The 27,704-nt window shown below is 48.8% G+C and overlaps 1 protein-coding gene across 1 annotated transcript in view; it reads right to left on the bottom strand.

The window, feature by feature from the left end:
- Positions 1–27,704, bottom strand: part of MYO18B (myosin XVIIIB) — a 218,838-nt gene that overhangs the window by 126,300 nt on the left and 64,834 nt on the right. Inside the window, exons 17-24 of the mRNA XM_061169252.1 lie at positions 26,391–26,550; positions 23,768–23,951; positions 22,737–22,959; positions 17,949–18,058; positions 7,654–7,719; positions 2,863–2,991; positions 1,899–2,042; positions 335–424 (exon numbers count right to left, since the gene is read on the bottom strand). Coding sequence (XP_061025235.1) covers positions 335–424; positions 1,899–2,042; positions 2,863–2,991; positions 7,654–7,719; positions 17,949–18,058; positions 22,737–22,959; positions 23,768–23,951; positions 26,391–26,550 — 1,106 coding nt within the window. The remainder of the gene's footprint in view (positions 1–334; positions 425–1,898; positions 2,043–2,862; positions 2,992–7,653; positions 7,720–17,948; positions 18,059–22,736; positions 22,960–23,767; positions 23,952–26,390; positions 26,551–27,704) is intronic.

The following is a 27,704-nucleotide window of genomic DNA, read 5'->3' as shown; positions in this document are numbered from 1 at the left end:
AGTTGATTACTTTACTGGGGTCACAGTGATCATTTTCCCCCTGCGATTTGTGCTTTTGTGACTTATTTAAGAAATTCTTCCCTTTGGAGCCAAATGACATGGGTTTGAATCTCAGCTCTATACTTGCTGGTTGTGTGGCCTGGGGAAGGAACCTAATATCCCAGAGCCTCAGCTTCCTCCTCTGTAAAACGGGGACAGTAACAGCATACACTTCACAGGGTTCTTCTGAGGAGGCGTGAAGGCACTTAGCACAATGCCAGGCTCATCCTCATCATCTTCTCCATCAGCAGACCTCCCCCCGCACAGGGACCCCGCACAGGAGGGATGGGGCTACCTTGCTCTCCAGCAGGTCTGTGTTCTGCCGGAGATCATTCCGAGACCTCTCTGACTTCTCTAGCTTCTGTCTCAGCGCTGTAAGCTCCACCTACAAAAGCAAACACCTTAACAGAAGCCATTCTGGACTGGAGGTATAGGTTCCATGTATATAATAAAGAGTGGCCAGGGAATGAAGTAGGCAATTCAGCAGCCTATCTGTGATGACACCCAGATGCTAAGTTCCTACGAGGGATGTTTCCTTTGACCATTTCTGAATATCAGTGTCTCTGCTCATGCAAGTCTGGTCCACACCAGCCCAGTCTAGGGGCTGAATGCAAATCCTCAGAACAGGACCGCTGCTTACCCTGAGACTGGGCACGCCCGAGTGAGACGGGCGCTCAGCTCTTCATCTTCCCCAATTATCACTTTCTGGCCAGTGGGTCAGCACGAGGTTTACAATACCACCATTAGGAGCAACTGAAATGCCCACCCACTGCAGGCTGGTGGAGTGAACCATGAAACACACACACCAAGGAGGACTATGTGGCCATGAAAAGAGAACAAGGAAGACTTCTTTAAAAATGGGAATCCTGTGACAATATATAAATGTATCACATTAACATGTTGCATATCTTAAATTCACAATGTTGCAGGTCAAATATATTTCAATTAAAACATTTTTTTAAAGAAAATCCAAAAAAATAGACATGGCATGATTCTTAAAATATATTTTGAAGTGAAAAATGCAAGTTGCAGAAGAAAACATAGTATGCTACCTTTTGTATAAAAAAGAAAGGAACCATTAGTTCAGTGTGTGTATGTATGTGTGTATACAGGCATACTTTGTTTCATTGAGCTGGGCTTTATTGCACTTTGCAGACATTGTATTTTTTTTACAAATTGAAGGTTGGTGGCAACCCTGTGTTGAGCAAGTCTATTGGTGCATTTTTTCCAACAGCATTATTTTTTAATTAAGGTATGTACATTGTTTTTTTAGACAGAATGCTATCGCACACTTAATAAAGTACAGTGTCAACTTTTATAGGCTCTGGGAAGCCACCAAATTCACGTGACTCACTTTATTGTGATATCCACTTTATCTCGGTGGTCTAGAACTGAACCTGCACTATCTCCGAGAAGTGCCTGTATTTGCTAATTTTTGCAAAAAGGAACAACAGACAGGATAAACCAGAAACCAATCAGAGCAGTTATCTATACCAGGTGGGTGCTAACGGGGTAGAAGGGAGAGTAAGGGGAGTGCCCCCTGAGAGGTAAGAAGATAAAGGACTCAGAAACGCTCGCCTTGAGTCTCGCGGGGATGAGCAGTAAGCGAGTGTTCGCACGCCCCCGGGGTGGTGATGGCGCCTCTGACCAGCACCCACTAGCCTAGGGAGGAGCTGGCCACGTGGTGCAGGGCGGTCTGTGTCTAAGGGAGCAGAGAGCTATCTGCAAGGGGGCAGCAAGGGCTGTTGGTGGAGCATTCCCAGATGAAGAGTTTCGAGGGGTGGGGCACTGGGTCTGGATGCAAACACTAAGGGCTGGGGGGGGCGGGGGGAGGCGCCCTGCCTGCCCCGTGGACCCACCTCCTTGGCGCGGAGCTGCTCCTCCCCGATGGTGGCACTCAGCAGGGGCCGAAGGGAACCCAGGAGCTGCCACCACGGCCAGTCCTTGACCGCCAGGAACACAGCCACGTTCTTCTGGATGCACTGGGCAGCCAGCCGGTGAATCTGCAGGGGAGGGAGAGTGGAAACTGAAGGGCCTTTCCCAGCCCAGTTGAAGGAGGCAGAAGGTGGCAAAGGGGGTAGAGGAAATGGGTTTATCCTAGTGGAAGGGATTGGGTAAACTTAAAAAAAAAAAAACAACCTTCCTTTCATGGAGTCAGGCTCCTGGCATCAATATTAGGCCACAGTTTAATCTTGCATCACCTAATAATAATAATAGGACAAGGAGTAGAAAACATTACGTAACACAACAGGGTCACCTCTTACATGGGGATCAGGCTCAGAAGTCACTGTGCAAGGCAAAACTATCCTCAAAAATCCCTGACGCTGCCCGCGAGAAACAGTGGCCACGATCATGTCACTAGTTGATATTTGGTCCCAAAGGCCTCTGTGGCCGGGTCCTGCCCACGTGCTCTCTGCTGACCCATGAAAGCCAAGTTCTCCAGAGATGGGACAGGTTGAAACCATTTCCAACCCAGGAGGGCTTGGACAACCTCGTGGATACCCTGACCAAGGCTCACATCGGTGGTGATTTGATGTCAGGGTCCTAGAACAATCATATCATCTTACAAAGTGTCTATTAAAGTCTGACCACTCGGGGTGGGTCTGCGGACCAGCAGCCCTGGCACCATCATGGGAGACGGGCAGACCCCCAAGCTCACCCCAGACCCACTGGACCAGAATCCACACGTTAACATCCCACTGGAGATTCATGCACAAGAGGAAGTGTGAAAAGCAGGGATGACAGCCCCCGGACCAGCACAGATGGTGCTTTTCCAGGAACCAGCACCCCTGCCAGGTTCACAAGGCACTTGGGCCCCCGCACCTTCAGCTTCTTGAATTCCTGGCGAAACAGAAAGCCCTTGCAAGCCGCCTGGAACAAGATGATGCTGTGAGACACCAGTTTCTCCCGCTGCTTCTCCAGCCTGGAGACCACGCCCGCCTTGAGGAAGACCTGGAAGGAGAGAAGGCTGCAGGTGACTTCGCTGCCACCGAATCAGACTGCCTCAAGTGGGAGGGGCTGCCGCTCAGACCCCAGTTCTCCTAGATCTACCCGAAATATCTGTCAGTAGCTGCCCTTGACTGGGGGTCTAAATGGTCAAAGCATCTTGTCTCCTGATGCCTCCTCTTTCCCTTCTTCTGGTCCCAGGATGCTCAGAGTGTGGTCCACGCACCTGAGTGTGGTCATCGTCACCTCCTGGGAGTTTGTTAGAAACGCAGCATCTCAGGCCCCACCCCAGAGCTGCTGAATCAGAACTGGCATTTTCATTTAATCCCCAGGGTATTCATGCACACACTCATTTGAGAACCACTGGTAGGACAGACCTGCCTAAGCGTCTCTGTGCACCGGAATCACCCAGGGAAGGTGGTCAATGCACATTCCCAGGCCCCACCCCAGGATATGCAGAATCATGGGCTTGGTGTCAGTCCTGGGTGTGCATTCTTTTTTGATAAGTGCTGTTGGCCATGAGACAAGCGCCACCCCAGAAATACTCGGTCCTGCCTTATAAGGAGGGGCAGAGAATGTGGGGGAAGTGAGGGCAGCCCTCCTTGGTCAGGAGCGGATGGAGCCTGGCTGGTGCCACCGGCGGGAGGTGTAGGCATTGAGCAGAACACAGCGGAAAACACAGTTTCCAGGCCTTGGCGCATCAATAATGGATGAGGGCCCCTGCAGCAAAGTGATCACTGCCTCCCCGGCACCCTCGCAGCTGCCCCCAAGAGACTGCAGGGAACACGGGAGGGTTTTCAGAGAGAACTGGAAGCTCTGGGGCCAGGCCTGCTCCGGCCAATGCGGTGGGGTCGCTAAAGCTGGTGTCACCTCCCCAGAGGCAAAGGAAAGACACTCTGCTGCTGGGATATGTATGAGTCGGTGACAGGGGAGGGTTACGTTTCAGACACCTTGGTGCTGCATATTTCTAAGCACAGTCCTGTGCGTTTCTTTGCCAGATGTGGCTTGTAGCCCCAAAGGTGTTCAGTTTCTCTGGAGCCACTGGTGAGCTCCACCTTGATCACTGATATTGTCAAGTAATCCATGACATTATCAATCAATGGCTAACATTGATGGAGCCCTCCTGTGTTCTGGATCTGAACTAACCATTTGGTATGCAGGCAAAGCACTTTACATGCAAAATCTTACATGGTAGTTACAACAATCCCCCCATTTCATGGAGGGAGAAACTAAGGCTAAAAAAGGCATGTGCCAACAATCCTCCACCAGCAGGTGGTAACACCGGGATTTATTTCCCTCTCTCTGACTCCAGACGAGACTATAATTGTCACTGAATGTAATTAACATTTGCATGGCATCTACATTTTTCCAAAGCTCTTTCTCCTGTGTCCCATTTTAATACGCAGAACAGTCCCACGAGGAATCTGTCAGCTCAAGGAAGCTGTGTCACTGACTCAAGTTCACACAGCTGGTGGTCAGCAAAGCTGAGACTTGAACCCAGAACCTCAAGTCCACGCCCTGTACCCGTTCTCAACGTCGGCAGGAAGCTTCATTTCCTCGCTCACATGATCCAAACACCGGGAGTTTGAGGCTGAAATGCAGTTTGATTCCAGGTGGAACAAAGGGTCTCAATCGATTCTCCATTCCCTTAAACCTATTTTCTGTAATGAAGACCACTCTGCTAATCCCACGGTAAACTTTTTCTCAGAGGGAAAATGGAAATTAGCGCAGCCAATCGGTGCTAACTCTGTTTTGCAACCCTCCATCGCTTTACAGAACACTATCAGCCAGGACTACCAAGACAATTAGCCTCATTGAAATAAAGACACGACTGACTCATTACCTATCAGATTGCCTCAATAATGACTGTATTAATTTCACAAGCTAGTGAGTCCCAAAAGCTGCTATAAAAAAAAAATCAATGATCAAAGTGATGACAGCGCTAGTCCATATATTACAAAAGGCAGCGAGTGCTGCCAAACCCGTTATTAAGTATGAGGCTTTCATTAAAAAGATAATTGGAAACGACCATACGCAGAGTGGGAATAAGTCATCGCCGCTGCAGAATCTTAGCTTGATTTTTTTTCTTTTCCTTTTAAGAGTGTACTGCCGACCAGAAGGCCGACGGCATGTGGAATCCCACCTTTTTCATAAATGTCATGGCCCTCGGCACAGGCTTCGATAAGGTACCGGGGGCTGAGAATCACAAAGAAAAATCTAAATTATTCACTTTTCAGGGGTCCAGCTGCTTATCGGGCCCACGCAGAGTGTAACATCCCAACATCCCTATCTTTAAGGGATCTCTGGGAGCCACTGTTAGGCAAGCCAAGGTTTAAAAATCTAATATGGCAACCGCTCTCCTTTCTGGTATTGCTGAGGAATTAGCTACCCGTCTCTTAGTAATTTTCCAGATTAGAGGAGTTTAATTCTTTAAACGTTAAAACGCTATCCTGTTTGACAAGCATCCTGACCCCGTTGGCAAATGCCTGCCACAAGTGATGACAGCCAGCCCCTGTAATTTACTGATTCCCACAGCCAGCTTGGGAGGTAGAGAGCAGTGGGTCCATTTTACAGATGCGGGAACTGAGGCTCAGAGAGGCTAAATCACTTACTCAAGACTCACACAGTTAGGCAGTGGTGGGGCCTGGGTGTGGACCAGGTCAGCCTGTTCTCTTCCCCTATTCACAGCCTTCCCACCTATTAAGTGCCGAACCCTGCAAAGCATGAGAGTTGCATCTGCCCTTAAAGATCTCAGTCTATTGCCTTGCCTGGCTTCCCAAAGGACACAGTGACCTTGATTTGCTCTGGACAGTTTCTTAGTGAATGCCAAGTATTAATAATAATAATGTTTTATTATGGGGATGTTTTTGGCTTGTAGACATCTTGCCTCGCCACTGTGAGACTTTGTATAGCGACTTTTCATCTTGCTGTTTTCTTCCCTGCTCTGCAATAGTTGATGGGATCACAGGGACTGGTTTTGAAATTCATGAAATAACTAAGTAATTTATCTAAACAGTGGTTCTCAAACTTGAGCATGTACTGGAATCCCCTACAGGGCATGTTACAACCCAGACTGCAGGGTTCCATCCCCAGAGTTTCCGAGTCAGTGGGTCTGGGGTGGCACCTGAGAGTTCTGTTTCCGGGAAGCTCTCGGGTGATGCTGCTGCAGCCGGTCTAGGGACCACACTTTGAGAACCACTGGTCTAGAAGGATGAAGTTCCTGGAGCTGAAGAAGAATTCCTCTGATTCAAGACCATAAACACCTGTGTGTAAAGAATTTGCTGTATATTTCCATTAATAAACAACAGAACCCACAGCGTATTGAAGAGAACTTGGGGGTTGGACCAGTACAGGTTTCCATGGGAGCTGTGCTCCTGGCTCCCTAGAGGACCTGGAAAAGGGGCTGACTTCCCAGAGGTACATTTTCCTCATCTGTGAAGAAGGGATACTGTAATTATCTCAAGAGAGACTGTGAGGGGAAAAGAGGAATAATATATGAATTTGCCTAGCATAGCACCAGGCTTGCGGTGGGAGCCCAGTAACCCAGGGGTTTATCTCCTCTACTGGAAATGTCCACAGAGTTGCTGCCAGCTCCCAGCAGGATCAATCAGGTTGGAACCACAGCAGACTAACAGCTTCAACCATAGGCTGTAGAAGGACCAAGAAGCCTGCGGGGAGAGGCTAGTGTGTCTAGGGGGCAATGACCAGCATGAATGACTGTGAGCTCTCCGAGGAAAGAGGTGTGATGGGGCAGCACACTTCACTTTGCAAGAGGTACTAATGGCCAATAATGCCACCAACACTTTACACGGTACCTGAACGTGGAAGGCAATTAATTGACAAAGGTTTCCTGGGTGCCATTAATCAATCAGTAGATAACTAAGTGGGGAGGTGGTCCCTTGGTCTCTTCTCTCTCTGGTTTGTATTTCTAAACGTTGTCCCTACTCCCCTGCCCTCCTCCTGGGTCCTTGAGTTTCCAACCTCTGTTCCCCACTCCCCACACTATGACCCAGGGAACGCTAGTTCTGGGAGGTGGTAATGGGTCTTCCACAAAAACAAAAGGGTGAGGGTTCCAGGGTCAGATCATTTGGGGAGCCCTAAACACTATATTTTCCCTCTTGAAAACTTACAAGATGTATGAGCATATTAGGGCTCCATGAAATTCTTCTCTAAACGTTTCAACTTTTCTGGAAGGGTTTTTGGCTCAACACCAGCTTGGAGAAATCTACGTCTCTCAGCCCTAAAATCATGTACCTTCTTCTCATGCCCTCTCCTTTCACTTACTGCTGCTAATCCGCTAGGACTACTGTTGTGTTACAGTTGGTTGCAAAGCAAAAGTTACAAGGCTCGGAGTGAAGATGGGTGTTTCTGAGGTTCCGAAAGTCCTACCTGAAGTCCAGATGTTAATTCTCCAGACCACTGAGGTCCCTGGGAGTGTTACCTCTAATAAATGATATTCCCCAATGTTATTTCCTCCCACATTATAACATTTTGTCTTAACAGCCTTGTCATATAACAAGGGCAGAGATCACTTAGCCCCGTGTTCAGCCCTGTCTGGTGGAAAGGAGACACGCAGAAGTAGTGGATGCTGAGGAAGGACAAGACTCAGGTCTCACGTGCGTCCCTGATGTCATGGGTAGAACGGCAAAAGGAAGAAGCTCTACTCACCTGGCTATGCCCCACGGCCACTGTCTTCTTCTCCAGATCCAGGGTCTGCAGGAGCTCTGCCACAGCCTGGGAAAAAGAGGAGAGTTAGAAAGGAAGACAGACTGAGGGCAGGAGACTCCCAAAGTGGAAGGTCAGCTGGCTGCATGGCTGAGGGATACACCGGGAGAGAGAGGGTGACCCCACATGTCCGTGAGCTGACAGAGCTCCACCTCCCCAGGTAAGTGCAGAGGATGAGCACGTACTGGGCACCTACTGTGTACCATCCACCCTGCTGGGACCTTCACAGACACCACCTCGTTCCAGCCTCACAGCAACCCTAGGTGGGTCGTCATACTACCATGCCCATTTCATAGAGGAGAAAACCACAGATGCAAAACTCAACGGAAAATGTGTCTGCTACGGAAAACAGTATGGCGGCTCCTCGAAAAGTTAAACATGCAGTTACTATATGATCTAGAAATTCCACTTCTAGATAGATACCCAAAAAAGTGAAAGCAGGGACTTGAACAGATACTCGCACACACTCATATTCATGCCAGTATCATTCACAGTAGCCAAAAGGTAGAAGTAACCCAAGTGTCCATCAACAGATGGATGGATAAACAAAATGTGGTATATATTCCCAACGGAATATTAATAAGCTTTAAAAGGGAAGGAAATTCTGACACATGCTACAACATGGATGAACCCTGAGGACATCATGCTAAGTACAATAAGCCAAACACAAAAGGACAAATACTGTATGATTCCACTTACATAAGGTCCCTAGAGCAGCCAAATTCATAGAGACAGAAAGTAGAATGGTGGTTGCCAGGGGCTTCGGGGAGGGGCATGGGGAGTTAGTGTTTACTGGGTACAGAGTTTCGTTTCAGTTTTACAAGATGAAGGAATTCTGGAGATGGATGGTGGTGATGGCTGCACAGCAGTGTGAATATACTTAATACCACTGAACTGCACACTTAAAAATGGTTAAAATGGTAAATTTTATGTTACCTATGTTTTACCACCATTTTAAAAAAACGGAATGAAAGCATTTCCCCAAGGTTATAAGTTACACATGGGCCGAACCAGACTCGAATCAAGGTGTGTCGGGACACAATGCAACACCTATGTCTCGACTGCTTCCCAGGCCCCAGACAGCTGCAGAGGGCCCTAGGCTACTGGGAAATTTACCTGCTGTGTCCCCCGTGACAGCCTCCCCAGCACCCTGTCCTTCTCATCACACGTGCCGGAGACGGCCTCTCTCTCCCAAATATGTGAATAAATGGCGTGGCCTTTAACCCTGTGTTCCTGACCTAGGTTAGGGAGGGAGAGCCTGTGTTTAATTCACCTGTTTCCTCCACTGCACCTGGTACTGTTCTATGCATACGGTAGGAGCTCAATAAATATGACGACTGAATGAGGGAACGCCCAGCAAGAGAGACCCAGGGAGGGTAGAAACGGGGTAGGGGTGGGGGGGAGTGTGGAGAAAGGCCACCCCCTCCAGGAGAAACAAATTCACTCAGAGATCCCTGGATGCAGCCTTAGCCAAACCACCAGCCATTCAATGGAATTTTCCTCTTGTCGTATAGGCCCGTAGGCTCTGAAACAAGCCTGCCAGAGATCCGTACCCTCAGATGAACGCAGGTCGTGCCTGGCTCCCTGGTGACTGCCAATTCCCCTCCTGCTCCACCCTCACACCACCCCTCACGGACCTTCCATTCACCGGAAATCACAAAGTCTATCTTCAGAATAAGCTGTCAGAAAAGTAATTGCGACACTCAAAGAAGCAAAAGGTGTTATGAGACAGAGTGATCTGGTAGATGAGTTTCAATTCCATGGGTCATCGGCATCACAGAAAACTTCCTAAGATACAAAAAAAAAAAAATGCTTATTAAAAGTCTACTCTGAGGCTGTAATCTGGGGGGAAGTTTCCTCCTCTGGCCTCTGAGAGGAACATTCCATAGCGCCCCCTCCAAAAATTCAGTGGTTTCACTTATTACATTTTAGCCAAAAATGTTCCAAGGGAGCTATAGGCAGCAGAATGCATAAAACCAACATATCCAGACTACAACATTTTTTTCTCTCTGCACGAGAAGAAAACAAAATAAACATTGGCTGAAAACAAGATGGATGGATGGAAAAGAAACGAAGCCTACAGCTGGTGACAATTTTCTAACCTACTTTGGAGTTAACGCGCAGAGTCCACGTGTGGGAGGAAAAAATCAGGATGTGGAGTCAGATCCACCTGGACTGAGATTCTCGTTTAACCACTCACGAACCGTGTGACCCTGGGCCAACATTCTACTCTGAGCTGCAGGCTCCTCTTCAGAAAAGTGGGGGGAAATAATGGCACCTATTATGGAAGACTCTGTGGCTGTGCCTGTGGAGGGCTTCACAAAATAGCTGCATACAGTAGGCACTCAGGAAACATTCTGAGCCTGTCCTGATGTCCCAGAGCTGGTCCTATCGGCCTCCCTCTTGGATAAAACGGCAGAGGTGCTGCAGAATGCAGACTAAGCTTCCATTGCTCAGGTGTACCCCAAACACGGCCAAAACACACACCCGGCCCCACAAGATCCAAGGATTCTTCTCCGTCTCCCTGCTTTCTTAGAGCCCTTTAGATGTCTGTGTAGCCAAGCACATTAGGCCTCACAGAGATATTCTGTCCTGTTGACCTCATTGTACAGATAAGGGCGCTGAGGTCCAAGTGACAGAGTGAACAGGTGGCTGCGGGCACTGAACTGTGCTTCTGACCCTCAATTTCCTCACCTGCAAAATGATGCTAACATTCCCTGCCTAGACTGTACAGGGGCTGGGACAATTAACTGAGAATATGTACATGAAAATGACTTTGTCAGTGACTTTGTACTCAGTTGCTCTCATTATCAACATTAATATTACTCTTAGATCGAACCACATGAAATTGTCACTTGCTTAGGTGAAATACCAGTGATTTCATTTGTTTCTACCTAATATGATCACTGTCAACAGCCAGCTGGTGGATGACAGGGCAAGAATCCAGGTGGCTGTAAGAAATTTCTTCCTTGTTCTGCATCTTTATGGAATCAGCTAATCCATCTGAATTGTCCCGACAGTTGAGGTAAAACCTCTCGGCATGGAAGGCTGAGTAAAATGTTGGCCATTTTGCTTCCAAAAAAAGAGTTTTCCCTTGTGTTTTGGGGTCTGAGCAGTGCTCTAAGTGCTTTACCCATAACTCATCTAATTTTCAAACCTCTGTGACTATCTTAGGAAGTTTTATGCCCATTTTATAGAGAAAGAAAGTGAGGTCAAGTGCAATGAAAGCACTTGTCAAATATCACATGCTAAGAAGTAATGGAGGGGGACACAACCCCAGAGAATCAGAGAACTCAGTTTGTTCTCTGCCCTCGGATGCTGCGATCCAGTACAGCTCCATCTTTCACTAGCTGTGTGACCCTGAGCACGCCGCTCCTCCTCTCTGGTCCTCTTGGTGCCCTATTCTAGAATAGGAGTAGTCATGCCTATGCTACAAGGATGTGGTGGCGGTTTAATGAGACCACGAAAGTAGTGTGTAGGAGTGAGACTTCCAGAATGCCATACAAGGAGCTTGATAAATCCTCTCCCCCCAAAACAATGATAGAAATGGATACAGTTTTCAAAAACAACTTTGATACTCTGGAAATTGAGCAAGGGGATACAGCAAATTGAGAAACATTTATTCAAGAGAAACTACTGGGCCTTTAAGAACCGTGGGAGTTTATGGCAGTCATGACCAAGACCCTTCCACTCCCCACTAAGCTCTGTCACTGCAGTGGTCCTACCAGGGCGAGGCAAGCTGTGAAAACCATCCACTTTGCTGCCAGAAGGAGTTCACTTACAAGGAGCAAAGTAAGGGGACATCCCACACCCAGGAACATTGTCAGAAACAGTAGTGCTCCTGGCAGCAAACAAATGGAGAAGGTCAATGGTACAGCTAGCCTGTTATCCTGACAGGGGCAAGCAATGGGCCAGTGACTAGCCAGGTCCCTATAACAAGGAGATATAGGGAATGGGACAGTCATAGTGGGCCTTCAGAACCTCCCATATATTCCTGGCAATCTGGAAAGCTACACACATGCACGGGAGGGACTGAGAGAGCCTTAGTCATCTAAATAGCCCTACTTAAATATAAGGCCACGTGCACAGGCAGAAAACATGTGAAAGAGCCACACAGAAAGTAAAATCTGTGGCACACTGCAAATGCCTGAATGTTGAATACATTTTCCAACCCACACAGAGTACCATAAGAATTAGATAAAAGCTTCACAGATTCAAAATGTTTGACCACAACCTCTCCTGACCACTAAGCTGTGCGGACACAGGGGCAACTCTTGAGAAACCACAATTTATAATAAAAACAAGAGTGAAACAAACTGAAAAGAGATGGCAGCAGTCTCACAACATGGGGGAGCCAGACTCCATAACCCTAGTTCAGATAAGTTACCAAGTAACTGGGAAAAGAGCAGAATTTAGAGACACAGTTTTATATTATTGAAAATGGCCAGCTTTCAACAAAAAATTACAGGACACGCAAAGAAACTGGAAAGTGTGACCTATACTCAAGAAAACAAACAAACAAAAAGCAGTCAACAGAAACCCTCTGTGGGCTTGGATGCTGGACTTAAAGACTTCCAAGCAGCTCTTACAATGCACATAATGTACTTAATATCATGCCTGGCACATGTTAAGTTTCAGTAAGTACTAATAACTGGTGGAGGTTCTGAGGTTATAAGCCCCTCTTTGGCACTGCGGAGTGATGACACACCCTTCACCTTCACCATTCTAGGCTCAAATCATGAGTCCTTCAATGTACCTGGGAGAAACCCAATTCATGCCTCCACTTGCAGAATCCTTTTGTGTCCTAGAATTTTGCACAGAGCTTTCTCTCCAATGTTCAATAAAAAGCACACAGTCTGACATCTCACGTTAAGCTGAACATGCCAGACAAGCAGCGGAAGACTCCAGGAACCACAAAGAGCCATGGCTGGGAAGAGCTTCCCCAACTCAATCCTCAGCAGGTAGTGTGATGCAGGGAACCCACTTCTGTGGAGATAGATGCTCTCCTAGTAAACCATTTGGCTGCTATCAGTACAGCACCTTCTGCAGGAAACCCACACCATGACCCAATGGCTGCCATGTGTTTGGGCACCTACTATGTGCCAGGCACTTTGTTATGCCCTATCACGTGTTGTCCCTGGTCATACAGCTATCAAGCATCATGGGGCACGGATGAATGGAAAGAGAGATGGCAGATACCAGGATTTGAACCCAAGTCTGTCTGACTCTAAACCACATGCTTTTAACCACTGAAAACTCTCACTTACACACTGATCAAATCATTCCATAAGGGTGGGGACTATATCTCTGTTCTTTAACTCTATAGGCTCAAGACTGTAAATAGAATGTCTGGCACAAAGCATAAACTATATGGACGAACATATAAATAACACACACATATTTATATAATTGGGTTGGTTAACACAGAATGGAAAACATGTAGAATTATTAAAACAGTAGACCCCAACTGGAGGAGGACAGCAAGGTGAGAAAGAAAAGGATGACGAATAAATTCCAGAGGGCTAAGGCTATGGAAGGCCCTGTAAAAATCGTTTAGCATCGTGAGAGCGGACAGCTCCCTCTCTCCCTCCCCCCACCCCTCCACCCCAGTCACGGGCTCACAGGGGCCTCTCCCCAGCAGAAAAGGACTCTGAGACAAATTCAGAGGAAATCGGGAGTGTCTACCAGGGTCTAAGACGGAACAAGAGTGGCTGCCTTTGAGAAGACAGACTGGCATGCCTTAGGTGTGTTCAGATCAAGTCCCCAGGGACACAGATTTGGTTGGCTAAAATCAATCATCACTGTAGACTCAGGGGAAGAGGGTGGGCCCAGGGCTTTCCTATCACGGATCAGGGAGACTGAGTGATTCCTGCCTCAGCAGCAGAGAGACTGAAGGGACCAGAATCTGGGACAGAGCCAAGGTGAACCGAATGAGCTCTTCCAGGAACCTGCCTGAGGTCACTCTGGGAGGGCTTCAGTGTGGGTTAAGGCATAATCTTAACCAGATGGGATAACCTGGGAGAGAGCAATGGGACCCATGATGGTTAGAGAGGGGAGACAGGGTCATTTTGGAGACCGGAGCAGGTGCCTGGGTGTCTTGAAGAGACGGGCATCCTCAACGGCTGGAAGTCGGCGTGAAAACACTGCTCCCTATAGAGGGCCATGGAATGGGCAGAGCGGACTTGACTTCCTTCATAATTTTGCTTAAGCCAGTTCAAATAATAACGATCTGGTCTTCAAAGCCATGCTCCTGCTGATAACCTTTTGGTTAGCCATCACTGACCACCTGATAAAGCCCAGACTCTATCCCTGCTAACAATGACTGTGGTCTGGCCCCTGCCAACAACCTCAGACCCTTTTCTTGACACTTGGCAGCATTTATGCTCCAGCCACACTAGATTAGCCATGTAACCTCGTGACTCTGGCTCTCTGTACATGCTGTTCCCAATGTGGCTTGCCCTGTACTCTTTCTCTTACTTGATTCCTCGAAATTGTCCCAGAAAGCTCAACTCAATCATCATCTGCTCTGAGGTGTCTTCCCTGAATGTCCCACCCTCACCCCTGCTGCAAAAATCAGAAGTTTTAGATGTGTTTCCTGGGGCATCCCAGAACTATCCCTCTGTCTGGAAATTACTCATTTTCATCTTTCTTCCCCACGAAGCTGTGTTCTGTTCATTCCTGTCTCTCTGGCAGCTAGCACAGGGCCTGGTGCAAAGCAGGCACTTGGTTACAGTTGGACGGGATCAATAATAATTATTTTAAATTAACATCACGGATGGCACATTCGATACAAAACTTCACGGAATACTCTGTCTTCAAAAGGCTCCCATTCGGAAGTCCTTTATGAACATGAAAAGATGCTCACCAGCCCTGACCATTAGAGGACTGCAAATCAAAACCACAATGAGACACCACCTCACACCCATTAGGATAACTACTGCAAAACAAACAAACAAACAGAAAACCCAGAAAATAACAAACGTTGGCAAAGATGTGGAGAAACTGGAACCCTCGTTGGGGGGAATATAAAATAATGCAGCCATTACGGAAAACAGTTTGGAGGTTCCTCAAAAAATTAAACATAGGATTACCATATGATCCAGCAATTCCACTTTGGGTATATACCCAAAAGAATCAAAAACAGGGTCTCAAAGAGATATTTGTACACTGTGTTCATAGCAGGGTCACTCAGAATAGCCAAAAGGTGGAAGCAGTCCAACTGTCCACTGACAGAGGATGGATACACAAAATGCTGTACTACATAAACACAATGGAACAGTATACAGCCTTCAAAGAAGGAAATTCTTCTTTTAAGAATGTGCTGCAACATGTGCTACAACATGGGTGAACCTTGAGGACATCATACTGCGTGCAGTAAGCCAGTTACAAAAGGACAAATACTAGATGATTCCACTTATATGAGGTCCCTAGAGCAATCAAATTCATAGAGACAGAAAGCAGAATGGTGGTTGCCAAGGGCTGGTTGGGGGGCGGGGGATGGGGAGTTAGTGTTTAATGAGGACAGTCTCAGTTTTGGAAAATGAAGAGTTCTGGAGATAGATGGATGGATGGATCCATGGATGGATGGATGGCAGTGGTGGCTTCACAACAATACGAATGTACTTAAGGTCACTATGCTTAAAAATGGTTAAGTATCCTTGAAAATGGTTAAGATGGTAAATTTTATGTTATGCGTATTTTACCACAATAAATAGTAAAAAGCCCTATATGAGCAATTTGAGAGCCTGAGTTCAAATCCCAGCTCTACCACTGCCCCACTGCCCGGCTGGGGGGTGACAGCCTCAGTTGCCTCTGCTGTAAAATGGGGATAATTCCCAGAGCAGGGAGGCTTTATCTACTGAGGGCTGTAACCTTTTCACATTACGCCTGGTATTTTGTGATGAGGGTTTGTGCATCTGTGGTAAAAGGCACACACTATTTTTGTTTCGGGAGCACAAAATATCCATCAGGGACCCTCCAAATGAGAGTACTTCACTGGGAAAGAGCCTTGTTTAAGCACCACGTGCATGTTGGGCACACAGGGGACGCACCAAGGCCCATTTCACACCCTGACAATGAATTCCCTCTGCTGCTGTCTAGTGTCTAATGATAATATTGACCTTTTCTAGCTGTCAAACTTGTCTTATTAAATCCTGAGGTCTTAAATGCTTTGCACACAGAGGCTGACAGTTTGCCCACCCAAGCACGTGTTCATGTATAATTCATGGCATATCATGTTGCCTGGCAAATGAATATTTATCAGCTTTTTCATAAGAGGCAGGATGGTGTTTCCTTTTGTTGCTACCAAAATCCTATGCTGCAGCAAATGAAATTTGTGAGCAAATAAAAAGAGAATAAGCAGGAGCAAAAACTCCCGAGTCCATTCCACTTGTAATTTTCCACTTTCCGAGGCCTCCAGCGAGGGTATGGAGGTGGTTTCGGTTTGGCTACAAGAGAGAACTGCTGAGTCGTCCAGAATAGAAATGCTTCCATATGCTACCCCCACTGCCCCCGCAGAAAGCTCCCCCACGCCCTACTTCTGTGCTGTTTTCAACTGCAGAGGAGCCCAAGCCCCTTTCAATGGTTCCATTCCAGATGCTCTGAACGGAGATTAAGACTGGGGGGGAACTAGGATAAAGAACCCCAATGAAGAGTACAGAGTGGCTGGTGGCACCAAGCCAGGCAGAGTTTCGTGGTTTCCAAGACGGGTTGGAGGGGATAGCCCTGCTCCACACCAGCTTGCGTCTGAGGTCCCCTCCCCACGGTGACTCAGGAGGGCCACAGAGAAATGTCGCCTTGTCTGCAGGAGGTGGCCTGCGCCCTGGCCCCTGCCGCAGAAAAGAGCCGAGAGAGGACTTAAGAATTGTGACTCTTTTCACTCTTCTTGCCTCACGACTCAGTGAGCTCAGGCACGCATGGGCACACTCACTTGGAGGGGGAGTTTCAACATGGTTGTGAATATCCAGTCTGTGTGGCTTGGCTGCCATCACTCTGGCCTTGAAAGATGATGATGGTGGTGCTGATGCTGCTGACAGTAGTTCATATATAATGAGCCCTTATTGTATGCCGGGCCCTGCGTCAAGCACATCAATTATACTATTACATATAATCCTCCAAACGCCCCACTGGAGTTGGTATTATTGTTGTTCCCATTTTACAGATGAGGAAACTGAGGCAGAAAGATGGATTCACTCGTTTACGTTCACACAGCCCCAGCTGGGAGTCAACTGCAAGTCTGTTTGACTCTGGAGCTCAGGCTTTCTCAAAGGCACTCCCTGGAATCAAGAAATTTGGGTTCAAGGACAAAACCCATGAATGCTCGGCTGTGTGGCCTCAAGGGAATCATTCATCTCCATGAGCCTACGTCTCCTCATTTATAAAAGAGATGTAATAGCTCTTGTTTTGCAGGGCTGTTGTGAGGATGCACTAGGGCTTTGCAAATTCTGAAGAGCTCTATCATCATTGATTAGCTGGTGGCCATTCTCAATAGAAACATTTACCGAGGCTTTGGCACTAGGGGTGAAGACTTCTGGCTCCAGAAGTTTACAGTAGAGATGGAGAAAGGAGATACCCAGGCGCAGAAATAACAAGGTTAGGTACGTATATTCATTCATTCATCCAACGGGAAATTTATCGAGCACTTGCTGTGAGCTAGAGAACACACAAGCAATCTGTGTATAATTTCAGATAAGGATAAGTGCTATGCGACTATTAAAATAAGATAATGTGATGGAGAATAGCATCTGAGCCAAGATCTGAATAGCAAGATGACAATGACACTGGCCAGGCAAGGACTGGGGAGAAAAGTGCTCCAGGCAGAGGGGACAGTTAGTGCAAAGGCCCTGAGGGGGAGTGTTTGGGACCACAGAGCCCTCTTTTCATAGACTATATCTCAGGGTGCTGGTGCCGCGTGGAACACTCCTATGGGTGGGAATGATGACTTTTCATCTTGCTAGGAGCCCTCCTGGCTGGGACTTGCTCTTTTCGTGGCTCTAATTCTTTCACTGCACTTCCTCACGCAGGGTTTCAGAAGGACCATTCTGGGATAGGCGGTGTCCTAAGTGACATGGCATGGGCAAAGTCTGGAGCAGGGGTCTGAGTCAAACCTCACGCCACCGTCATCTTAGCCCCCAAGGCCCAGCTCTCGGATCCCAGCTGCCCCAGCTGCCCCCAGGGCCATCCCCTACGGAGCAGAAGCAATGGGGCCTCCACCTCCCCCATCACCTGGCTCCACATACCGTCTTCTCATCCACTCTCTCGGGGGCCGACATGAGCTTCTTCATGAGCAGAGGGTCCAGCACCTGAAATCTTCGGCGGAACTGAGTGAGCCCCATGTGGTCAGCGTAGCCTGGGGTGGGGGGAGCAGAAGAACAAAGAATCCAAATGAGAAGCGCAGCCCCGGGGTGCAGCAGTCCAGGGGTCTGCTCCCAGCCTTGCTACTCATTGTGTGCCCTCACGTCTTGGGGCCTCAGTTTCCCCATTTGTTAATTTAAGAAATTGGGTTCAATCAGCATTTCCCAACTGCATTCCCCAGAACAAGGACCCTATAAAAGGCTCCAATGAAAGTTTGAAAAAGCTGCCCCCTCATCTGCTTCTTAGAAGGTCACATTCTGTGTGAGAACTGACGTCAAAGGCTCCAGAACCTCTGCAGGGAAGATGCCCTTATTAGCTTTCCTTAACCCAGAGTTCTCCAAACTTGGACCATGGAAAAAAAATTTTTTTTGGTTTAATACTTTTTACCGCCCCACAGACTGCATGTGGGAAATGCAGCATCAGACGGTATCTACATGTTAAATCTAACATGCAGGATGGACACAGCTGCACCCTTCTGTGTGGGAACTGGGAAGTGGCATCTGAAAAGCTACTGAGAGAAGATGACGTTCGAGCTGGCCTTTGAAGGGGCCGTGAGAGTGTGCCAGAGGATTTGGTGTGGAAGGAAGTCCAGGCAGAGGGAGCCACAGCAGGAAAATACAAGGTTTGTTCCACAGTCATAGCAAAAGCAGTTACTGAGCTTTCATGTGTGCAAGACACTAGGATAACAACTTCCTTGTGTTACAGACACTCTGGGGACTGTATTATTACACCCATTATATAGATTGGAAATTGAGGCCCCGAGAGTTCAAGCCACGTAGCCCAAAGTGAAGTCAACCCTAACTCTCCCAGATGGGATCCAAACCCAGACAGCGATGATAGCGAACCCAGTGGAGAGTAACCAACAATGAGGTCAAAGACAAGCAGGGACTGGGTCCCCAAAGAACTTGAAATCAAATTCCAGACCTCGAGGCTTGAACTTCATCCTGGATACAAGGGGCGTGGTAGAGCCTCAGTTGCCTTAAAAAGACCCCTCAAGTGGCTGGATGGGAGAACGTCTGGCGAAATCTCACTCCATTTTGAGACTTCACTTTACAATAAGCCAAATGCATAAACCATGAGGAAGAGTCATGGTGGGTACATGTGGCAAATCCATGAAGCCTTCCTGGGGGAAGAGGAGGGTTTCAGGCCAGGTTGGAAGGATGCTGACCGCACAGAGACCTGGGGGCTGGGAGGTTACAGGCCTGTCCTTTTGAGTCAGACTTACTTGGGTTCGTATCTCACATCTGCCCTGATTAGCCCTCTGACCAGTGACAAATGACCCTATTTCTTTGAGATTCAAGTTCTTCACTTGTCAGATGAGAGTAATAAGATCTCCTGTCACACAGTCACGATGAGGATTAAATCCAATGATGATTGTAGTATTGGGTTGGCCAAAAAGTTCGTTCGGGTTTTGCTGTGCCACCCCGAATGAACTTTCCGGCCAACCCAATAAAGGAGGCTCATGTGTTTTGAGCACTCTCCCAGGTCCAGGCACGTTTCTGTTATTCCCTTATTAATTTATCAACCCACTCGACAGCTCTCTGAGACCTGAGCTATCACAGGAGATAGAAGGCAGGCACGATCTAGGGACCTGCCAGTGTCGGCCACAGTCAAGCTCAGGCCAACTGGCTCCAGAGTCTGAGCTCTGTCCACCAGTCTGCCCCATACGTAAGGTTTGCTGAGCATTTACTCTCCTCCAGGCTTTGTGAGAACAACATCAGTTAGTATGTGTAACCGCAGTGCCCAGCACATCGTAGGTACCTGAGAAACAGCATATGTATGTGTGGATCATGCGTGCATGTGTATATGTATTCAGGCACACCTGACATGTTGCAGGTTCAGTTCCAGACCACTGCAACAAATCAAACATCGCAATAAAGCAGCCCCAAAACTTTTTAGCTTCCCAGTGCGTATAAAAGTTATCTTTAGACTACACTATATTCTTTTTTTTTCAATGTTAAACTCATCTTTTAAAAAATATTTATTTATTTATTTATTTTGGCTGCGCCAGGTCTTAGTTGCGGCACGCGGGATCTTTGTTGCGGCATGCGAACTCTTAGTTGTGGCATGCGCGCGGGATCTAGTTCCCTGACCAGGGATCAAACCCGGGCCCCCGGCACTGCGAGCGCAGAGTCTTACCCACTGCACCACCAGGGAAGTCCCTAGACTATACTATATTCTATTAAGCATGCAATACCATTACATCTAAAAAACAATGTACATACTTTAATTAAAAAATACTTCATTACTAGTATTTTCCTGTTGAATTTTATAATCACTGTATTTTTACTAAAGGGTATTAATTGAATAAGTAAATTGATACACTATTTATAATTCTGTGTTTTTATAAAAATAAATTAAAAAAATTTTTTAAATACTTTATTACTAAAAAATACTAACCGTCATCTCAGCCCTCAGCGAGTTGTAAATTTTTGCTGGTGGTGGGTTGGAAACATTGCAAGAATTAACAAAATGTGACACAAAGACACAAAGTGAGCAAATGCTGTAGGAAAAAGCAGTGACAACAGACTGGCTTGACAGACGGTTACCACAAACCTTCAATGTGTAAAAAAGTGCACTCTCTGTGAAGCGCAATAAAGCGAAGCACAATAAAACAACGTCTGCTTGTGTATACGTTACATGTGCACAGATTCCAAACCATAAATATGTGATACATGTGTATGGATCTTTGTATGCTTGTAAATATTTCTTGTATGGTATGAGACAGAAGTGACTCAGAGCAGAAAACAATGAGGAGGACTTCCCTGGTGGTGCAGTGGTTAAGAATCCACCTGCCAATGCAGAGGACATGGATTTGAGCCCTGGTCCGGGAAGATCCCATATGCTGCGGAGCCACTAAGCCCGTGCACCACAACTACTGAGCCTGCACTCTAGAGCCTGTGAGCCACAACTACTGACCCTGCGCTCTAGAGCCCGCAAGCCACAACTACTGAAGCCCGCACGCCTAGAGCCCATGCTCCGCAACAAGAGAAGCCACCACAATGAGAAGTCCGCGCACCGCAAGGAAGAGTAGCCCCTGCTCACTGCAACTAGAGGAAGCCCGCGCACTGCAACTAGAGGAAGCCCGCGCACAGCAACGAAGACCCAATGCAGCCAAAAATAAATAAATTAATTAAAAAACAAAACAAAACAAGAAAACAATGAGGAAATGAACCAGGTCTGGGAGACAGAAATTTGGGAACTTATACCACTAGACTTCAACCCTTCACTGAGTTGGAAGCTCCCTGAGTCGGGCGGCGCTGAGAACGCAGAGGGCGGACCCGCAGGGAGGAAGGGGACGATGACCTGCGCCTGAGCGCAGGGACTCCAACCCTCGGGCCAGGGTGCCTCCGGCCAGCGGGGCACCATCGATCGGCCACGGGCTGTGACCACCTCTCTCTTCCCGTGCGACAGTATCTGTCTTCCTGTGCCTGTGGCTGCGTGGACAGGGGGGAAAATCAATGTGATGCTGAAGGGAGCAAGGGGCTCATCTTTGCTTCCAGCTGCTCCCGGCTTCTCCGTCAACTACCTCATGCCCGGGGTTCCGTATTAACACAGTGCGAGGACACGGGGGCAGTGCTCACAAGCTGAGGCGTCAGTGACCACAGAAATATTAAACAAATGGGTGCCCACCCAGACTCCCTGCCAGCCCTGCCACCCCATCCGCTGACTTCGCCTGAGCTGTTTCTGGCAGGGAGGGGAATCCATGGGGTGGCCTATGGGGTCTCAGAGGCAGAAGAGAATGGGAAAATTTCAGATCAAACTCAACTCATAAGATGAGCTAATGGGGGAACCCTGGTGCACGCTTGCTTTCTCAAATACAGGCCTGACACTTCGCTCCTTTGGCTGAAACCCCTCATTCCCCTATCACTCCATCACCTCCTCAGCTGGACCCGGGAAAGCCAAACTTCCAAAGACAGCATTCACAGGCTGTCTCTCCTGGTGGATCCACCCCTCATCTCCCACAATCCCCCACTCATTTTGAACCCGATTCCCTGAAAACCAAGGCTCCTCCATGCCTCCCTGCCTTTGCATACGGTGATCCCTCGGCCAAGCTTTTCCTCTCCCTGCACCAGCCAGAGGTGAGCTACCTGCTTCCTTCCAAGACTCAACTAAGACGTTATCTCCTCCAGGAGGTTTTCCCAGTCTCCCTGCTTCCTCCTCTGGGCATCCCCATGTGACACATGCCCTGGTCCCATCATGGACCAGGCTTGTTTCCACACAGATCTCCCAAACCAGGCTGAGTGTCTTGAAGACCAAATATTAATCGTTGTGGAAATTTCACCCTCTACTCCAAGGCAGATGCCCCTGAGATGTTTGTTGTTGAAAGGAAGATGAGTAAGACACACCTGTAGCCTTCCAGGAGTTCACAACTAAGTCAGGAAATAAGATGAGCTTTGGACTCAAAGAGACCTCGGCATAAACCTAGGCTTTGCCGCATCCCGCTGTGTGGCCCTAAGCAAGTCCCTTCTCCTCTCTGAGCCTCAGTTTCTTCATCTGTAAAATGGGGTAATCATAACTCCCCCCTCACAGGGTTGCTGGGCAGTTTCGACGGGATGCTGCATGGAAAGCTCCTGGCACATAGCTGATGTTCCTGTCCCTCAGCTGTCACTGGTGCAGGAGCATGTCCCAGGAGTCAGAGACAAGGTGCTCGCTCCCAGGCTGCCGCTTACCTGCCCTGTGCAGGCGCAGCGCCTCCAGGATGTAGGACCCTGCAAGCTGCACCCTCAGTGCCGGGATGTCCAAGGGCAGGGACCCGCCTGCCCCGGGCTTGTCTCTACCAGGCTGCGGTGGAGTCAGAGACCCCTGCCCGCCTCTGCTCTCCACCACTGGGCTCGGCACCAGGCAGTGGATGAAGTGTAACTGAGACCGTCTGATCACGCTGATCAATGCATCCTAGGACAGAGAGGAGACGGGGTCGCGGTCAGGGCCAGGGTGAGACAGACAGGGGTCTGAACATTCCCCAAATGTATATGTGGTCTGGCCTGGGCATCTCTGTGGGGCCCCTATGTCCTACACCAAGGACCTCCTATCCATGGCCTGATTTGTACTCATGAGAAATAAAGGACCTTTATTAACAACCCTTATTATAACAGATGGAGAAATTGGGACATGGAGAGGACAAGCGAGTGGCCTCAGGCCGCATGGACCACTAGCCGAAAAGGAAGACTAGAACCCGGGACCTGGTCTGCGGGCTTTTCCAGTATAATATGCTACGAGTCATTTCTTCAAACCAATCCTTCCCACATCCCACCCTCCGGAGCTCAGCCTGACTCAGCCTGACCACTTGTTTTTGGATCAAGGTGTCCAGGTAACATCTTTACACCCAGTGCTGGGTCCTGCCGCCTCCCCTATGGAGAGCCTAGAGGTAAACATGCAGGCCTGTGAGAGGTAAGGAAGGCAGGCGGGGCTGGTCTGGCTGTGACATTTGTCACCTTGGTCAAGAGAGCAATTGTGGTTCCTGCAAACTTCCTGAAGCTGCTTAAGTTAAACCAAGGAGCTGAGGCTTTGGCCTCAGACTTGGATGGATCACTTTCCACCAAGTTTCTTTGCTTCTCTGAGCCTCGGTCTCTTCCTTGGTGAAACGTGGGTGTTGCCGGCCCCTTCAGGCTCGCCGGGGAGCTCAGAGATGACGTGGGTGGGTAAGCCACCCTGGAGGCGGGCAGTGAGGCCATGACTCCGCGGGGACAGGGCCCCCACTCACCATCTGCAGCTTGATCTGGGAGCACGAGGCCTTCCTCTTCACCGCGGCCCAGCTGCTGGCAAACGTCCTCCGCACCGTGCAGCTCCTCTGCTGGGCCTGCTGGGAGGTGCCCTCCAGGCCGGCCACGGCCCGGCACACAGGGGACAGCTTGGCCCGGGCCTGGAACAGGCCCCTCAGCTCCTCCCTGGCAGGTAGGAGGGGAAAGAGAGAGGTGCTGCAGGGGGCTCACAGGGTGGAGCGAAGGGGACCCCCCTTGCCTCCTGCTAATCTGCCTCCCGAACCCTCCCCTCGAATCATACCCTAACTGCCTACTGTTCATGGTCCCTTCTGCCACACGAGCCTTTGCTTGGTGACAAATGTCAGCCCCTTCCTCCATGCCTCCCTCCCTCCCCTGACCTCAGAGCAGCTTTCCTTCTACTGGGCGTTTCCGTCACTTACGTACCTGCAGGAATTCTACCCCGCCTGCACTTCCTTAGAGGGCAAAATCACCTTGGTTATCCCGAGAACAGGCCCAGTACACAGCAGGTGCTTACCGTGCTTGTTGTCGAACAGACAGCCTGAGCAGCAGGCAGACCCTACTGCGCCCTAGGAGGAAGCGGGGGCCCAGAGGAGGACCCGTGCCTCTCTGGTTGCACCAGCCCATCCCCTCCAGTGGACACCTGCGGGCACCTTCCATCGCTCCCTGCAAGTCCGGGCCGCACCCTGGTCCCAGCCCTCAAGACCCATTATCCACCCGCCTCTATGCCTACCCGACTGTCCAATATTAAGGAAATGAGTCTTGCCAGATGCATCAAGGATGCTGAGAGTGGTTAGATGCATGGCAGAGCGCACAGACTAACAATGGCTTGAATACACTCACGTTGAAATAAAAATCTGGGGAGGGAGCAGTTGGGGGCGTGAAGCCCCTGGAAGCAGCAGCCCTGAGAGCGAAGGATGTTGGCACCAAGCCCTGGTACAGGGAGAGAAGGTCGGGCCCGCAGCCCTGACCCCTGCACAAGGACTGCCCCATCTGTGGGGTTGGGAGACCTGACTTCTGGTCTCCAATTCAATTTGTGCCTTGGGCAGTCACGTGTCCTCTTTGGCCCTCCACTCCATGTATATAAAGCGAAAGCTGAGTGAGCATGAGAACCTCCTGGGAAGCCCCCACCTGAGAGACTAGATGGGCCCAGGAATGAGAAAGCAATACCAGCAGTCCTGGTGAATCAGCGACCTTGGCTGCAGAACCACATGCTAAGAAAAAGCACCGTTTGCTCTCAAAATCACCAATGCTTGGCTCTCAAGCCTGCAAGACACCCTGCTGGGATTTACCGCCAACCTGCCTTGCTCTCTCACCTCCAAGCACACGCTGCTCCTTTTTCCCAGAACGTCCCCCACTCACCAGGCCATCTGATCAACCAAGGTGTGCCCGCCCTTCCCTAACCCTACACCCCTCACTCAGCTTGAGCCACGGGATTTTAGAGCAGCAGGGAAATTTACAAGGCCACCAGATGTGTGTTGAGGGCCGGCTATGAACCAGGCTCCTTGATAAGCCATCTGTTATGTTACATCACCGAAGACTGACAGCACAGATGTAAGCTTGGCAGCATCATTCCCATTTCTCAGATTGTGAAACTGTGACCCAGCTCACGCAGTTTGAAAAAGACAAAAGCAGCATTTGTACATTTGCCAGACTCCAGAGCTGTGCAACATGGCCTTGCCCAACAAACCCTTATATCATGGTGGAGGAAGCGAGAAACCCAGAGGAGGGAAAGGGACTGCCCACAGTCACCCAGGTGACACCGGGCAAGGCTGGGAGTTGACCCAGGTCTGCTGGCTCCCCACACAGCCCTCCATGTGCTTGTTACCCTTCCTTCTGCCCCATCCTGACTTGATCTCTCTCCAGGAGCTGTGCGCCCCTGAGCCCCCCCAGATACAGGCTTTCCAATCAACTCTGACCACCTAGACCCAAATTGTACCCCGGCTCTGCCACTTTTTTTTTTTGCTATGTGATCAAAGGCGAACCACTTGGCCTCCTGGGGCCTCAGTTTTCTCATCTATAAAATGGGCCTAGGGATACAGTTGTTGTAAGAATTTAAAAGATGCTTATAAAGCATTCACCCTGATGCCAGGTGCATAGCAGGTGGTTAGTAAACGTTGTGGTCTCAGCTTCACTCACACGCACACACACACACACACACACACAAACAAACAAGCATTTCCCAATAGCTCTTAGAAGTCAAAGCAGCCCTCTGCTAGCACTTCTGAGCAGAGCAGTCAAGAAATGCAGTGAGCTTTTTTTAATACTACAAAACATTATCACTTTGGTTTTACGACCCCCTAGTTTGAAGATGTCCATAAAAGTCCTTCCAGTCACATCATCTCCCAGATACTTAATGAAAGGCCAGAAGCCAAAATAAGAAGTCACAGCTTCCTAGCTTTTGTTCCACTTCCCCAGAAGGCCGGCTTTTCTCCTCAGCTGGACTCAGGCTGGCCCTGGGAGACACTGAACTGCTCCTACTTGAGTACGGGTCTTTGCGTCATTAGGGAGGGGTTCCTGTACTGCTCTCCATCACTGGGTTGCTGTGACTTCACAGCCCCAGCACCTCGAATGCCCCGGCCCGTCCCCAGCCCTGGCCAGGCTCACCTCTTCGACTGCTGCAGGACCTGGGGGGCGTCCAGGGCCGAAAGATTAGGCTTGGCCCTGTGGAGCCAGCCCGTGAGGTCATAGCGCACGGGGTCGTGTCCCAGCTGGTGGGCGATCTCGCACTGCAGGGGTTGCTCACAGGTCCGGAGGGCAGAGGTCCCTAAAAGCAGATACGGGGCATGAGTCTTGGGACCTGGTGGGGACACTCTGTCATCACTTGGCATCACTGAGAACACGCTTTTCCCATTTTAATATGTTCCAACCTAGCTGAAGCTACCAGTTCTGGGCACCCATATTTCTCCTGCTTTGTACATTTATGTGCATTACATCCAACCTCGATTCTGTTCCTCCTTGCTTTCTTAAATCCAGGATACCTGTTTTTCCCAACTACCATCAGCACACACAATCTCCATGATTTTTGCCATACCCATGTATCAACCTGGGCTGTTATTTACTTAATGTTTTCTTTCAATCGACTCATGTTTTTACCGGTAAAATGTATTTATACAGAAGCATTATACTGCAGATTTGGTGTGCCAGCCATATTTATTTTCTAATATTTGTGGAAATAAATACATAATTATTAAATATTTTGAAAATTCGTGTGTGTACCACCTGAAATTGTCTTGAATACCAGCTACCAAATAAATGCACAGCATATTCTTGGGAGATGCCGGCAGACACTTGGTTCCAAGGGACAGAGTGGGAGAAACAAATGGGCTTGGAGTTGAGAAGACCTGGGTTCCAATCCTGACGTGACCATTTATTACAGTGGGACAGGGGCCAAGCCACCTACATCTCTGAGCCTCAGTCTCCTCCTCTCCAAAATGTGGATTAAATAATACATGTCTCCCAGGGCAGCATAAGGTCTGAAGGAGATAAGGTGTGTGGAGTACTTTGGTGGGGTGCCAGAGCAGTCACTCCGGAAGCAGCAGTCGTGGGTGTCACTGCCACTTCCTGCACTGAAACTTTTGCTGATGTTCTGGAATCACAAAAGGTTGACCTTCACATCCCCAGAGCCCAGCATCACGGTTGGCACATGACTGGAGTCTGGAAGTGCTTGTGGAATGAATGAATGGATGGATGGATGAATGAATGAATTCCTATCATTTTTCATATCACTCTCATTGCAGTGATGCTCTCAGGCTGAGTAATGGCTCCAGACCAATTACCATCAGGAGGTGTAGTACCATCTCGGTTCTTGTATCTACTCTGAATGATCTTTCTACTTTTTCTCATCCCGTGATTGCCAATGGGCCAACATGTATCTAGGATCTTGACTGCCTCCCTTAAATCTTAATTTTCTTCCTCTAC

The sequence above is a fragment of the Eubalaena glacialis genome, chromosome 15 (genome assembly GCF_028564815.1).
Source record: "Eubalaena glacialis isolate mEubGla1 chromosome 15, mEubGla1.1.hap2.+ XY, whole genome shotgun sequence".
Lineage (NCBI taxonomy): Eukaryota > Metazoa > Chordata > Mammalia > Artiodactyla > Balaenidae > Eubalaena > Eubalaena glacialis.
The sequence above is the reverse complement of the archived record's forward strand: the minus strand, read 5'-3'. Positions and strand labels throughout refer to the sequence as shown.